The 16,476-nt window shown below is 44.5% G+C and overlaps 1 protein-coding gene across 1 annotated transcript in view; it reads right to left on the bottom strand.

The window, feature by feature from the left end:
- Positions 1-3,231: 3,231 nt before the first annotated feature.
- The window catches only part of LOC143315776 (aryl hydrocarbon receptor-like), a 53,181-nt gene continuing 39,936 nt past the window's right edge, over positions 3,232-16,476 (bottom strand). Inside the window, exons 3-11 of the mRNA XM_076723171.1 lie at positions 13,370-13,557; positions 13,192-13,281; positions 9,454-9,580; positions 9,189-9,328; positions 8,766-8,968; positions 8,418-8,527; positions 8,134-8,275; positions 6,144-7,923; positions 3,232-5,231 (exon numbers count right to left, since the gene is read on the bottom strand). Of these exons, the coding sequence (XP_076579286.1) occupies positions 5,145-5,231; positions 6,144-7,923; positions 8,134-8,275; positions 8,418-8,527; positions 8,766-8,968; positions 9,189-9,328; positions 9,454-9,580; positions 13,192-13,281; positions 13,370-13,557 (2,867 nt within the window). The 3' untranslated portion in view covers positions 3,232-5,144. The remainder of the gene's footprint in view (positions 5,232-6,143; positions 7,924-8,133; positions 8,276-8,417; positions 8,528-8,765; positions 8,969-9,188; positions 9,329-9,453; positions 9,581-13,191; positions 13,282-13,369; positions 13,558-16,476) is intronic.

Here is a 16,476-nt window from a genome sequence, read left to right as displayed (position 1 = left end):
AAAAATATAATATACGAAAAGTAATATAATAAATGCAATACTTTCATTTGCAACCAAAATCTTTACATTATTGCTACTTTTACTAAAGCAAAAAGGCTGTGAATGCTCCATATTGGAGTAAAATATTAAAGGTCCCACCCCCCCACCCCCCAGGTTCATATCAGCTTGTCTGCTTTACAATCACTTTTTTTTTATTGCAGCCATTTGTGGACATTTAATGTGCTTAGTAATGTAGCGTGTCATAGAAAGACAATGTAAGACTGGGTTTGAGCCTTCCTGGCCCAGTTTGGTCCTGCAGCGAAAACCATTATAGGCTTAACTGGAAGCAGATGCATTTAAGTGTAAACACGAGGCTGCTCTCTGAACAGAGTCACACTGCCCTCTAGTGGACACTGGAGACCTTCACATCGATCAAAGCCAAAACATTTTCCAAGATTTCTTTGTTAAGATATGACAATGAAAACATGTATTTGAAGCTCAGGGGACGGAGCAGACTTCGTGTGATCAGATCACCTTTAATATGGTCAGCATGAAAAGACTGACTCAAACACTCATACACTGATTGAGGCAAAATATTGAAGGCAAATCCACAAAATATAATAAGTTGAAAAGTTACAAAAGAAAACATAATAATAAAGGGTTACATGTGTTTATGCTGTGCAGAAAATGTACAAAAAATGATAGGTGTGAGTCAAGGCAATACGACATTAAAATACACAATACAGGACAATATGTATTTTGAAAAAAAAAAAAAAAAGGACAAATATATATATTTATATACAGGTACACAAAGATACTGCAATTTGGAGCCTCGGCCTCCTGGGGTTTGAAAAATAAAAGTATAATAATAAGTACAAAGGCTTTTTTTTTTTATTATCTAGAAGCAAGCAACAAGATATATCTATATTTCTATATCATATTTTGATGAAAGCACTCCAGATTTTTACAGAAGAGGCGTTAAGGTGCGCTGTGAAAAATAACACACCTCAGAGAAAAAGGCGCTTCATTTTTGTACTGTGTCTACATAATGGATACCATCCATTTTGCGATGATTTTTGGTCGAATTTAAGATTTTTGGTGAGTCTGCTGGTGACTTTCTTTTGCACCTGATAGCACCAACTAGAAAGTTCGTCAACGCTGGTCAACTGAGATCTGCATGGGGAGAGATTCGGGGATTTGGGGGGTGCTTTGTTAAAATTCACGGCCTACTATGATACTTCACTCACTTCCTGCAGTTAGTGGTTTACTACATTACCCAGAATGCTTTTCAACAACTCTCAGAGAGAGGGGGGGGGGCGGCTGTTGCCAATGCAGCGTTCACGTCCCATCGCATGTCCCATATCCATACTACATGCTCATTCTAAGCTGGCTTTTACGACATAGTTGGAAAAGCGGCACAATGGAGGACACGTAAGGCACAAATTTCCCACAATGCAATGCACAGAGGAAACGTAAGCGCTGACACGGACGCAAAACTAAGCCATCAGTGGATGATTTTGTGTCACTTCCTGTTAATAGAAAACAGTTAAGTATGTAGATATTTTCATTAGCAGTACTGTGATGATTAGTGTGCAGTACGTACAGTGTAAAATTCGTATGTACTATGGATTTGGGACGCAGCAACAGTTTCTGACTCGTAGCTCATATTCATGTCAACCTCCACGTCATCATTAAGGCGAGAAAGGTAATATTATTGCGAAAGTTCAGATATATGTGAAATATCTCCAGTGAAGTCCGTGTATAAGATTTTGAAGCTAAAGGATGAAGAGCTGAGAAAAGTCTCCTGTTGGCTTAAATAAACCATTAAAAAAACACATAAGACTATGTGAAAGATGCTCAGGGCTGTTCTTCACTCATGACAGCAATGAATTCTATTCATATATATTTAGATATAGAGAACGTTTCATGTTGCATTCACATTATATGAGATGGAGGGTCGAGATGGTAAAGATTGTCATTCGGGCTGCAACTTCGGTTATATGACTGCAGAGTTGGTCACATGACAGTTAAAAACACTGCATTGATAATATAACACTGTACTACTAGAATTGGAATTTGAGGAGTCCATATTTGTTTGTTGGATTTATAGAAGCTGTCAGAAAAATCGACGTTTTCCCGGTTTTAAGTGCGATTTAACACCTGGAGAAACGTGCTCATGTGATCTTTATTTACAAGTTGGAAACTGTCAATTACGCTAACTCCCGTGCGACTTGAACGCAGCATAATTCTGAATATCAAAACTTCTTCACAGTTCGTGAAACCACCACTACAATCATTCTGGTCTATTTCCTGCTGTTTCATGTCATGAAATCACTCCGACAAACCGTCAAAAGCGCAACGCGGCCGACAGAAAACGGAATTTCCAGCAGGAGATCTCTATTGTCTGTCTTGTCCCTTTGGCATCCTCGAGAATAAAGCATCACGGATGGTTTTTAAGTCAAATATTCAGATTTCATGGCTCAGTACTAGATGAAGCGATGCGCATTTCCTGCAGTTTGAGGCTTTCTCACCGTGTTTCTTTTCAATCTAAGTGCTGAATCATGTTGTTGTTAAGAGACATAATAAAGAGGTCAATTAAAGGGCACTTAAAGTCCCCCCCCCCCTTTTTTTTTTTAACTCATTAAGTGTTAATTCTTTCCTTTTTTTCCTCATTTAAAATATACAATAGCTGCCTTTAACCGTTTTACTTCTGTTTTCGCTGCCGGACGATCGTCGATACTCCCCGTCCGAGCAAGAACGTCGATAAATTAACCACAAAGACAGAAACAGGAAAGAGAAAGAGGACGGAAATTTGTTTGCGGAGAAAAGTGATTTAAGGGTCCGCTCTCACAATCGTTGTCTTTCGGAGAGACCGATTCACATCCTGGTCTTACATTTCCAGGTTTAGTTTCATCCAAATCCTGGTTTCAAAGAAAATCTTAAGGCAGTGAGTAAGTCTGCTTAGCTTTGACTCTCAGTCTGGGTTTAATCCTACAAAAAGGTGTCATTAAAAACTGGTTATAATTTGAATTTGAGTCAGATAATCCCAACATGTATCAAATCGAGAGGATCCAGTCTGTTCAAAGTACTAAAATCATCTTAATTTGTGCAAACGTTGTTGTAATAAAGCTCTTTTTTGTCCTGTCAGACGAAGGATTTGTGAATTATTTTCTCTTTGCTATGCTTTGGCAAACACTTTAAAAGGAATAGTGCAAAACATCTCAACGACGGTGAAGTTAAGGCAAGTTGAACTTTGGTTTCGTGTCAAATATCAGTTTTCATTACACTTTTTTCTTTTTTTTTTGCCAATATCCCGGTGGAAATGTTTGATAGTGTCAACAGACTGTCCCTTTAAAGTTTCTAACAGTTCTGTCAGTTTAAGGCACCGTCCATGTGTTTTTTTCCACTACAACAGGAAAACAACAGCACAGAAATAGTAAAGAAAAGAAATATGAAACAAAAACTGGCTCAATGACAAAATCTGAATGCTTTAAAAATATATAAAAGAGGCACTAAAAAGCAGCTGTTTCGATGGATCATGCCATGTTTAAATGGTACAAATCGCCTGTTAGTAGGATGATGCTGTGACGTCGTTGTGCGTTTTTATCTCTATACCCTGTCTGTAAAACAAATCTCCCTCACTGGAACAGTAAAGAGCTGAAATGAACTTAATCAAGACGCACTTTCAAAAGGACAAAAACAGCCAAAAAACACACACAAAAAAAAAGTCGATATATTTTATCCTTCTGAGCGCTCAAAAATAGAGATTTTCAGGGAGCAGGGTGTCTGTGCGTCGGGGACGGCAGAGGATCAACAGGCTGTTGTCTCAGCGTTCATTCAGGTCCGGGGACCGCCTCGTCCACCGTGTGGGGGGACTGTCGAGGACAGTCAACCTCACGTGGATTTACCAAAACACCCACTTAAGTCTTTTCTCCTGTAAAACGAACTGTTCGAAAACCCGTCCTGCAGACAAATCCAGAACTGGCCTATAACACTATGCTTCATGAGACACAAAAATAGTTTTAACAGACGTCTTTAAACTGTTTTTCTGTTCTGGACTGCGATCACCTGCTCTCACAACAAACTCTTCAAGCCTCTGCTCCAAGAAATCAATTTCACTCTCAATTAAATCCTTATTTTCTGCATGTATTCTGAGCTGCGCGCCGTCAGCTGGGGACCTCTAAAGACAAAGCAGAGAGCCGCCGCCCCGCTGATCTAGGGTACGTTGTTGTTAGCTTTTCCTTGCAGCCCTCTAAGCAGCGGCAAGCATGCACTTTCCTCCTGAATGACTTCCACATTCACACCTTCATTCGTTTTCCAGTGTCCAATGGGCTCACTGCTTGTGGCTAGCAGGGGAAACACACCTACTGCCGCCGCTGACTCTCACTCAGTGTCGCTGCAGTGGGTGTTTCATGCTCTCTGGCCACAAGGGGGCAGTAATGAGCTCATTACAGCTTGGAACGAGGCAAAGACGACGCTGGAAAACGTACTTGGACGAGCCACACAAAGGTCAGTTTTGGGCTTTGCCTGAAGTGTTTTCAAACAGTCTGAGCTGGTTTTACAGGAGAAAAGAGCTCTGACGCAGAGCAGCACACATTCGCCACTCGAAGCTTTTCTGCAGGAAGCATCCAGGCCCGTCTCTCATGTCGCACATGAGATTGTCTTTTCCCACATATCTACATATTTCCAATAACAAACAGATGACAACAGACATCTTAGAGACATAAAAACAAACAAACAAACAAACAAAAGGTTACTTATCTGATGCAATAAATGCGATCATGGGAAAAAGAGGGACAGTGCTGTTGCGTGATTGGCTGATGACATCAGCCGGGGCTGCTCCACAGAGGGGGTTCATACTTTTTCTTTGACCAAAACAGACCAAACTCCAAACAGAATTTTCTTCTTTTTCTTCTCCTCCTCGATAGATGATCAGCCAGCCTGAACCAAACACTTGAGCTCTTCGAGCTTTCATCGCTGTTTTCCGAACGAGAAAAAAACAGAGGAGAAGCCCGTTTCGTCTCCTGGTCCTTCTCGGGCCACAATTCCGGTCTTCAGTCTACTCCGCTTCCATGTTTAGAGACACGAGTATTTTGTTTCCTTTCAACTGCCGTTTCAGTCCAAGTGGGGATCCTCTGCCGTCCTGAAGTCACAGTGGCTGATTCCTATTTGTTCTCTGAGTAGTATGTGTTCCCATTGGGCAGCGAGGGGAAGGGGAAACCTCCGTTCCCGACGACTGGACGGCTGTTGATCTGTGAGACGAGAAAGGACAGATTAGGTATGACTTCACAAAGGTTTGTTTGAGGAGCCCATCATGCACATAAAACCACAAATACCTGAGAGCCATTCAGAGTCAGGATAATGTTTGTTATGAGTTAAAATCAGCCAATGATATCAGCTGTCCATTCAAGCTTTTTTGGAAGTTTAAAAGTACGTTTATTTAAGCACTGTACGATTTGGACTTGAGTATTTCCGCTTTATGTGACTTTACACTTGGACTCCACTACATTTATTTTGGCAACTGAGGTTCAACATTTTTTCTGAAATGGACAATTCTGCATAATGAGTACTTTTACTTTTGGAACTTAAAGTATATTTTCATACCAACTCTCGTATTTCAGTTTAGAATGCAAGACTTTAAGCTGTGACTGAGTATTTCTATACTGGTATTACTATTTTCACACTGCGAGATCTGAGTTTTTTAATCTTCCACCACTGTTACATTTCATTTGTTCGACTTATATTTTATTTTATTCTATTTCAGAATGTATGTATATTTTACTATTCATGTATAGCTGTATATTATATTTATTTCACTGAGTGTATCGAACACATTCAGCACAGTTACATCTCACCAAACACCACACAGACATAAACTGAAACCAGTAGATGTCTGGCACAGTAGGAAAACATATCTAAAAAAAAAAAACAAAGCTGCATGACTGGAAAAAATGTAAAGAACAGTGAATATGCTGGTCCTTTAAATTAAAAATTAGGTTTCTTCTGGTCAGGCTCCAAATTGGGAAAATAGGATGCTGTAACGGATTTTCTGGATCTGCACAGGATCCACTGACCTGCCAAATTCCTGATGGAACGTCAGACTCTGATGCAAACTTTACAGGATCAGGAGTGAGCAAACCAGTTCTATAATCTAGTATTTTTACCTGTGTCTGTTCACTGAAGTTTAAGTACTGCTGTTGTTTCACCAGCAGGCCGTCCGGGTCGAGACCAGCGGCCATTTGGCAGGACAGCGTTGCCTCATCACAATTCGGGATGGCTGTCATCCCCGGCACAGGTCCGCCTCCGGAAAGACTCTGATAGAAACAGGAGGGCTTGGAGGGGATCTGGTTGCTGGTGGGGTTTAGTCTCTGGCAGGATGGCGCCTGACTGAGGTGTATACCATTTACAGGCACAGAGGGAGGGGCATTCTTGAACATACAACTGCTTGAAGGTGCCAGAGGTTGCGGCACCATGTTCTGTTGAACAGGAAATGGTACATTTGAAGTCTCTGGAGTCCTGAACATCGGCCTGCCGTTGACAGTGTTCTGGGATGCGACGACCCCAGGAAGAGGACTCCTCTGAAATCCTGACATTTGGTTGAGGCAGGCGCCCATTTGCTGGTGCCCACTTGAGATCAGTTGCTGTTGTTGCTGCTGTTGCTGCTCCAGCGGCCAAGACGGCCTCTGATTCTCATTGCTTTGTGTGTGAAGTGCAAAGTGGCCCTGTAAGCAGCTAGCTGTGGAAGGATCTGAGATAAAACCTGGTTCATTTGAAATATTCTGGGTGTATGTTTCAACAAAGTTGTCAGCTTGGTTTGAGTTGGGGACGGAGGAGTTCCACTGGTTGCCCTGAAAGTTGAACACAGGATTTGCACTTTGGTCCTGGAGGCCGATTGGCAGGTTGGGCGTCCTCATCTGAAGGTGGTTCTGCATTGGTTGATTGGTTGAAGCTTGCCTGAGCGAGAATGCTCCGAGGTTGTTGTCGTTGGCAGTGACTTGTACGTTTCTCAGCTGGTTCTGTGTTTGACTGCAAGAGTCCGCCAAGACAGGGGTGAAGGTAACTGGGGCATCCATGTTGCCTGTGGTGCCCAGTTGAAGACCAACAGAAGTGGGGAGCATTTGCTGGGAGGCAATCTGCTGAAGGGTTGGGCCGTTTAAACCGGAACTCAACTGAGGAAGATCCATGTGGGTCAGTTTCATCATCCCCAGCACTGGAGTCGATTGTCTTGCTATCAGCTGCCCTCCATTTGGTATCAGCTGGTTCTGGGGTTCCAGAGACCAGCCAAAGATCTGCTCCCCATCCTGGTCAGGATTCTGGTTCTGGAGATCCAACGTGGAGAGGCAGGGTGGTATGTCTTCCAGCTGATCTGGCAACTTGAGCCCACCTTCCTTCTGGAGCTGCTCCTCTACGTAAGACAGGATGTCATTGCTGAGGATGTCGTTCAGGTCTTCGCTCATTTCACAGCTGCTGGTGCTCATCTTCAGCAGGGTGCTCTCCCAGCTCTTCAACTCGTCAGGCGCCACATCCAGGGTGTCGGTGAGGTCGTTGTCCCCGAGGATCTGCTGCAGAGTGTCCATCATGTCCTGAACTGTGGCCTCGGTCTTCATCAGGCTTCCCGCAACAGGTTTGGGTGTAGTGTCCAGCCAGACATCTCCACGAACACTGACTGTAGCGTGCGTGTCCTTGAAGGCGACATCATTGAGGGAGCTGATGGTGTTGGCATTGTTGTGTTCACAGTAGAGAGACTGGTCCTGACTCAGCATGCAGCCCAGTAAGGAGTTGGGGCTGACGGAGTAGTTGTCCAACTTCCTCTGCTTGGGGTTGGAACAGGAATCAGGGTGGTCGACGTCCGGAGTCACATCATAAAGCAACGCCTCTCCAGTGGCAAAGTTGAATGGCAGCTGCGTTCGGCGGAGGTGCAGCTGTTCTTCTCCTTCTTCATTTCTGCAAGATGAAACAAAAATAAGAGCAGGTCACATTAGCAGCTGTTGCAGCAGTGGCAGCAACTAATGTAGCAATGGAACATTTAGCCAATTAATTGATTAGCTGATCGACAGAAATTCATCATCAACAACTGTAATAATGTTGGTAATGAAGCATGCTTTGCCTCCGTGAAAACCATTAAAGAGAAACACTCTTTGCTTGTTGACTTACGTCAAAGCTTTCTGCCGGGCCACGATGAAGTCTGGTTTCCCTCCTTTAAAGACCAGCCTGGCGTTGGCCTGGACCCACACCCACGTCCCAGTTTTGGTCAGCAGCCTGAAGACGGTGAAACCACTTTCTCCTGTTTTTATCACTGGATATGACAAAGAAAAAGTCACACACATCAACACATCCATCGACACATTAGTCTTTAACGTGTTGGTCTCATGTCTAAATGGATTCTGTGGCTTTCAGGTAAAAACTGTCAGATGCTACAGACTCCATGTCTGACTTACTTCTGATGTGGTTGTCGGCGCAGTACATCATGTCTGCAGCGTGGATGAAGTTGTAGCCTGAACCTTTCATACAGAGCTCTATTTCACTGTAACCCAGAACCACCTTCCCTCTGAGGAGGAGAAAACATTGAATTAATGTAAAAATGAATCAAGGCATCACTTGAAGATTATCTGATTCACAACGTGTTCTGCAGCGCTCGTGCAGATACTTAGAGGGTTTTTTTTAATTTTGGAAAAGAGATTTTAATCTCTATGAGGCAACCCAATCAAGTAAAGTTACAGATAATTGCAGAAATGTCAAATCCTTTCACACAGACAATCTGTTTCCACCTGTATGTGTGTGTCTACCTGGTGTCGATTGCCATGGGAGTGAAGTCCAGCTTGTGTTTGGTCTGGAAGATGAGCGTCTTGGTGCGGATCTCCAGGATGGATGGCGGCTGCATTGGTGTGGCGATGGCGAACAGAGCGAGCTGTGGGGGAACCAATGTCCCATCTTCAGACACCCGGTTCTGCCCGTGGACCAACTTCAGGCGTCCATGGAAGTTCAGAGCCTGGAGCCAAACAAAGGATGGAGATTCACATGAAACTACGTCAGGGGTTATCAAGTGGAGTAAAATGAGATGATGACATGGAGCAGAGTAGAAGTATGAAGCTGCACAAAATGGAAATTCTCCAAGTAGAGTCCTGCAAATTTGTACATAAGTACAGTACTTCAGTAAATGTACTGAGCTACACAGAGACAGAGAGCCAGCCTTTACTGGTGTGTTTTACCAGGAAGCCGGAGGAGTTGTCGAGCAGGCAGCGGAAACGACAGCAGAAGTTTCTCTCCAGGAAGGACGAGTTTTCTGGAGGGATGGTCTGTGGGTCGTAGGTCATCACGTTGCTGCTGACCTCCGCAGAGCTCTGCTCACCTGAAGGACGAAATGTTCATGAGCGCAATGTCGCCACAGTCAGTGTCGATCATTCAAGACGCTCCATTAACGAGTTAATGACTCATGACAAAAATCTTCCACGATGAGCAGGATGCTGGACTTACTGGAACTGTCCGTGACGCCATCTTGCTGGCCGTGATTTGGGTTGAGAGCGAAGTGAAGCTGCCGCCTGAACAGAGCTCGGTCGTCCGTGTGGATCAGCTCGAACACACTCTGATGGACAACATCCGACTGAAAACAGAAAAACAAATCATTTGTCAGCATTATGTGAATGAAACTGCGATTCACTGCAAGCCAGAACTATGACGACTTTTCATAACTGGAATTTCAAATAAAATTAAATTACAGGGTAATTTTTTTTTTTTTATATGCACTATAAAGTGCAAAAAGCAAGCGTGGTGTAATCATTGTCAATAAACCTCAATAATAATACGTAAAATAAAATAATAAAATGTACTTAAAAAGCACAAGCACAGCAAATATACAGAAAAATCTCAGTGGTATAATAGTAATGATTCACTTTGATTCACGTTATTCCAAAGTGCTTTCTGAACAGTAATAAACACTAAACGTTTATTAATCTGAGAGGACTTAAGTCTGAAATACACCCCGACAGTTTGTTAATACAACCTCTGTATTTAATGAGCAGAGGGGAAAAAACGCTGAGGCGAGCGGCTTTCCAGACCATTGATTCATTCTGTCCCATAAGCTGTTCTGGCTGATCTCCAGTCAGCGCGGGGTATATTAGCCTGGAAGACTTGGCTGCTGCGCACGTCTTGGCAGCACAAATGTAAATGTTGATGCTGAGGGTCATGTAGGACTTCCCACAGCAGAACTAAACTCAAACAGAGATTTGCTCTCCACTTCCAAGAAAAAAAAAAAAAAAAAACACACTTCGACGCTCATCAGCAGCAGAGGCGGGCCATTAAAAACATTATTATGACAGAACAATGAGATAACAAAATTTATGTGGGCCTGAAACAGCACTGCGACATCACAAACACATATAGCGGAATGGACATCCTGGCCTTTCCAGCTGACCTTCTGTCAAATTCTGGGTAGTTTTATTAAAATGATTTTGCTTTGTGAAAACTATTTAAATCCTTTTCTCACTGATTTACTGTGAAAATTAAACGAAAACTGGCAAAAGGACAACATTTACTTTAGAGCCCATTTAGACTTTTAGGACATTTCCAGTTCTTGAAACAACTGGAACTGCATCGCTGAATGCACAATTTTGGGAAAAATCTGTCCTATATGCTCAAACAAAGGCTTTAAAAATGAAAACATGTGCTTCTTTGAACTTGTTCTTGTTCTACTTGTGGTTGCGTAGGCATGAAAGTGAGATTCGACTGAATATTAAAAGTGTTTTTTTCACTGGTTTTGCGTCCTGCATCCTCAGAGAACGATCACTGCACGTGCATGTTGCATAATGCACGTTTAAAATGCTTTAAAACAAGTCTCATCATCAGCCAGAGGATGCATGATACTCGTCTGTCACCACTTGTTTCTGGTGGTGCACGTGTGAAGACCACAACTAGTTCTAATCACAGTCCAGAGTTTGATTATATGCGTCGTCGTTTGGTTGGCGAGCCGCATCTCCTCCAGCGTCTGTCCTGGTGGCTGCGTTCAAGAGCACCGATGCAAGCATAAACACACACGGTGAACAATGCTCTCAACCCTGACAGACCACCGAGTGGATGAACGGCGCTGACTTCAGGCTGGAAACACAAGAGACGCCGTTGTGCCAGAGGACCGACGTGCTGAGAGCACCACACCTTTCAGCCTCTTTCTGTTACTCAACCGTCGACAAACAAACCCGACACAAACCCTCCTTTGTCAACGGTGCTGAAAAATGGCTTCGAACTGCTCACCAGGCTTTGTTGAGTTCAAAGCGACCCTGAAGTCGGGATTTATGAGCACGAGAGCTTTTCGAGGCAAAATTTTAGGCTTTTACCGCTGCAGAAACAATGTCTGGCGAGTTAGATTCCCATTTCTGCTCCTTAAAATTTAAACAAAACACACTTTGGCATCGTCGAATCAGCATCATCTAAATCTCCTTCCAAAGCTTTCATCTTTTTATACCCCGGTTTATCCCCGGTGTGATCTCGCCTGTCTGCTCTTTATCTCCAGTCTCTTTCCTCTTTTATCTACTCACTACCTGTATTTAGAGCTGCTCTATAAATACAGTTCAGAACGGTAATAAATAGTCAAAGCAGCTGGTGAAATCTGGGCTTTACCAGCCACTGAGGTCTGGAGGACAAAATGTTTCCTGCCCTGATTGGCATCCTGACTTCAGATTGTGTGGTGGAAAAGCTGTGGTGTGTATGTAAGCCTGTGTGTGTGTGTGTGTGTGTGTGTGTGTGTGTGTGCGCGCGAGAGGGAGCTGTTTACCACGCGCACTCTCCCCCAGCAACGTCCCCCTCGCCCCGACTGCAGACATCGTCAACCCCGGTTCAAAACGGATGTGTTTACAAGTCAGGAGTTCACAGCCAACAAAGCAGTTCAGTTCTCATGCACACAAACACACACACACACACACACACGCGCAGACACACACATGACTCACATGTGTGTGTCTGCGTGTTCATCATTTAGCATGTCGCCAGGCTGACTGACTGAACTGCTCTGAAATGATCCACACAATGTCCACTTTTATTTGCAATAAGAGGAAAAGCAGCAGCTCGAAAAAATGTTAATTTTAACGCGGTGGAACAAGTGACTCTGCGGTGAGAACGACGGGCAGTTCCAGGAGGGGAGAGAGCGAGAAAGCTTCCTCTCTAAACACACCGAGTATTCTGAATAAGAGCTGAACTTATTCCCAAAGCGAGCATCACATGTCAGAAATCCTCCACCACACAGACGAGGGGAAACTTCCCTCCCGCCCGAGAGAGTCTGGGATCTGCTCGGTTTCACTTTGACGGACAGTCACATGTCTCCGACCGACAAATTTTCCTGCATGTTCTGCCTTTAAAATGTACTTTACTTGCAGTTAATGCGCACAGGAACTCATAAGAAAGCTGCTGTGGACGCAGTTAAAGCTGCAGTGTACCGCCTGCATCTTCGTATGTCCTGTTCTAAACTGGGCTGACATTGTACGCAGCGTAAATATAAACCTCTATCACAGTCTAAACACAAACTTCCCGCTTCAACTTTCACCCTTTGACATCTCCAGCGCGCTCGCTTTCAGTTCTACCACCAAAGAAGTTTAGATTATCTGGAAGCTGCTGGTTTGTTCGCAACCTCTCTCGTCCAGTTCGACTTCCTCTTATGGAATTCTCAGCAATTACATTGAGCACAACGTAAAAAAAAAAAAAAAGATTTATGGCAAAAACACATAATTCTATTCATGACATCTGTCTGTTTACTGTGTCGGAGGACGCAGCAGAAGGGGGAGTTCAAGAGAGAACGACGTGTGACGACAAGAGAGCAGCATGTTGGCGGTGACGGCTTCGAATCTCTGCAGGCTGCGCACAAACATGAACCGAAACCGGCTGCCTCGAGGAAGGTAGGAGAGAGGTACAGAGAAAGCAGCAGAAGGTCCCTTCAGAGGACGTTTTATTAAGAGGAACATCAGAGTGAATAGGAAACAGGTTGTTGTGCAGTAAGGAGTTATTTCCGTACAGACTCCTCCTCGCTGCGGCTGATTTTATCATCTCTGGAACAGATAATTGCTGCTCTGAAGACAAAAAAAAAAAAAAAAATACCCAGCTCCACAGCTCCACTTCTCATTTGCTGCTTCTTCTTCAGTTTCGCAATGGCCTGCGCCCTAAAAAAAAGCCTCCCAGCGGGTGTCAAAACGCCTCACTCGCGTCATTATTATTATCCCACTGGTGTTTTACCTGGTGGAAGCCGAGGAAGTCCTGGATCGTGGGGGACGTGTAGAAGACGTAGCCTTCGGCCGTCACCACCAACACGAAGCCGTTCAGCGCCTGAAGACCAAAGAAAAGACTTCACTCAGAACTTACAAACTCTTTTTTTTTATGCTAACATCCCTGATAAACGCAGCCAAGGCCTCACCTGAAGCAGCAAGTCCCCCTCGGAGAAGCTGACTCTGTCGATGGACGTCACCTGGGAGGTCGAGGAGGGGACAGAGGAGGGGGTGGAGGCCGCGGAGGACGGAGGCAGCGTGTTCTGGACGTTTCCCCCGAACATCCGGCTCCGCTCGCCGGTCCAGCTGGAGCCGTTCGGGCCTTTCTTCATGGTGGCTGGAGGCGGAGAAGACAGAAAGATGCTGTCACCTTTTGAACCCCCAGAAGAAGAACTAAAACCTCCACAAAGAAACGGCCGGATTGAAAAGAATGCATGCCAAACTCGAGTCTTGCTGTCTTCTATTTTATTTCACCTTTTACACATTTCTGAGAAAAACGCAGAAGAAGAAACCACAGACAGGAACTGAAAGGACTTTTACTCTCCTCCACCCAGAGCAGAAATCCACGAGCCGACTTGTACGACATTTCGAGAGACAGCTGACCTGGAGGTCACAAACAGCTGATTGTGTTTACAAAACTGACCCATCTGGCGAAATGATGAAGTGAGAAAAACAGAAAGAGGAACACAGCATCTCTTCCCATCAGGGTGGAGCCGCCTGACGCTTCCTGTTGTCTTACAACACCGTCACTCGACTCTTTCTCCTCTTCCTCTTCCTCCTCTGGCGTTTATCGAGCAGCTCTTATCAAAGAGAAAAATAAGCGGCCCCGAGCACCTTAAAATATCCTCCGAGAGAGGAAGCAGGTGGATTTTGAAAGGAAAGCCATTAAAAAAAATGATGATGGATGAACTGATGGAGGTGGAAAAGTTCGGGAGCCAAATTAATCTATTGGACTCTTGTCAATAAACAGAAGCAAAGACCGCGATGCAGCTAAAAACGCTGATTTTGAGCGCTTATCTTTTGCATATTTTGAGGTTTTTCAGGTCTTAAAATGACACCAAAGTATTTGCACGTTGGTGTAGAACTTCAAGTATCATGTAAATACATGTGGGGTGGTTACTGTGTATGAGCCGCAGGAGGAGGCGTGATTCAGTTTGTGTTCTAGCCCGGAGTTTGATCCTCTGTCCGCTGTATGATTCACGCAAAAGAAGCACTCGGGAGTATCTGAGCATTCACAGAGTGAATGGAGACCGGCTCAGCCCCGTCCTTGATAGAAAACTCCAGGCCAAACAAGGATAACAGGCAGAGCCACAAAATTACCCGTTGGCCTCGCCGTTTCCCCCTGTGGACCGAGCTCAGCGGGGAGGCGGCCATTTTGGAGGACAAGAATCATGTGAAGTGGTCGACGAAGCCTCAGACGCCGACGGGGGAGGCTCGGATCGCTCCGGGCCGAGCCCGGTTTTTCTCGAGCGCTCGTGTGTGCAGGAAGGTTTTGTTCCTAAACGAGATCTCCACCGATGGAAACATGCAGCGTCTTCATCCAGCAAAAAGCATTTCATGTGTAATTTGGAGATACTGGATAATAACCCTCTGATTATAAGTTAGGACTCCCCGAAAAAAAAAGTTATATAGAGCGTTTTTTTAGAAACGTCCCTGTTTCCTTACGGTGATTATATGTGACAAGCTCAAGTTTTGCTCTGAAATAGACTCTTTAAAAATGTCTGCAGAGGAGCCCAAAACTGTAGAAACTTCAAGTCGAGGCAACAACGAAGGCACACAAATGTGAAATACAGAATATTTTGGGTTTTCTAGTTGACCAGTAAAGACATTTCATCCGTCCATGTGGTCTTTGGTGAGGCCTTTGTAAATCTCTGAATCCCCAACTTCTATGACAAAATGACTGCTGACATGAAGAGGTGGAAAACACTTCGGCGTTTGGGTTATTAGTTATTTTTTCGGTTTGGTGCTCCTCCAATCGGCGAGGAAGCGAGATTTATGGCGTGATGTTTGTGAGTGAAACCCGTTATTCTGAAACCATAACGGCTCTGAAAGCTCTTAAAGAATCCGTCATTCCCAGTCTTTTATGACCACGGAGATGCGTCCCGAGACTCTGATGTTCCAGTTTTTTCAGCGCATTAATGCGGCAAAACAGGAATGTCTGGTCTGTTCCGACCTGGTCAGTTTGAAAGCATTTACACTGACATGAGGACGTATTTCGTACACTGATCTTACTGATTCAAAACAATCCCTGTCTTTCTAAGTGCAGATCGGTTACAGCCATAAAAGTACCAACAGGGTCAGATAATTTGAGCTTCGCCATAACAGCCTGGCACAAAGACGAGAACATGCCCCGGGGGACGACCAAACCAGATGGGATGGTTAAACACACTGAAGCACAAAAGGAAGGAAATGTCCCAGGGAGCTAAAGCTGGGAACATACTGTCGGTGTATCTGCTTCATTTTCTAGAGGAAGACCAGGGAGCGTTACGTTTCAGAGGCTCAAAGCTTTCCATCAAAGAAAACACTCGAGAAAATCAAATACTGACGACATTTAGGCGACGCCAGCGGCCGAACCATTCGGAACGCAAACAGAAAACACGCCACGAGTGGCCGGTTTGATCGGAGCCATAAAAATATGAAGGGAACACTTAATCTGGGCTGTAAAACAGCTGTCGCAAATACCAAAATACACCAAAGAGCCAAGGAGATAGTTTGGATGGAGGCTGGAGAAAGAACCAAGGCAGATTTTCGTTTGACTGGAGCAATAAATCAGCTTGTTAAGGAGAAGAAAGCAAAAAAAAAACAAAAAAAACGTGTGATGTTTTGATTATATTTATGGCACCGAGATGCCCTCTCGTGTTGATTTACGCCACGGTCTCTTACACTGCCTGTTTTCTTTAGTCTGATTAATGGCGCTGCCAACCGCTCGTATTCCCAAAGCAGCATTTCACTTGTTTCGCACATTCTGGAGGTTTGCCACCCTGCAAGCTCAGGCTCAAACAATTCTTCAGCTGATGCAATACCAATCAGCAAAATGAACATGAAAGGGACTGAAAAAGAGACGAAGAGCGCTGAGTCGCAGCGAAGGGCCGGTTGGTGACTTCTCCCACTGGAGACCGGACCTGTCAACAATGAAATGTGTCAACATGCGAGCTTCAATAGCAGCTTCATGCTAGAACAGACTTTCAATCCCATGCTCCTTTGCCTCCCTCTCCCTCTCCTCTTGGGGAAGTTCCCCCCCCCCACCCCCCCACCC

Source organism: Chaetodon auriga, chromosome 23, assembly GCF_051107435.1.
Source record: "Chaetodon auriga isolate fChaAug3 chromosome 23, fChaAug3.hap1, whole genome shotgun sequence".
Classification (NCBI taxonomy): domain Eukaryota; kingdom Metazoa; phylum Chordata; class Actinopteri; order Chaetodontiformes; family Chaetodontidae; genus Chaetodon; species Chaetodon auriga.
Note: the sequence above shows the minus strand (reverse complement) of the source record. Positions and strands in the feature narration are given on the sequence as shown.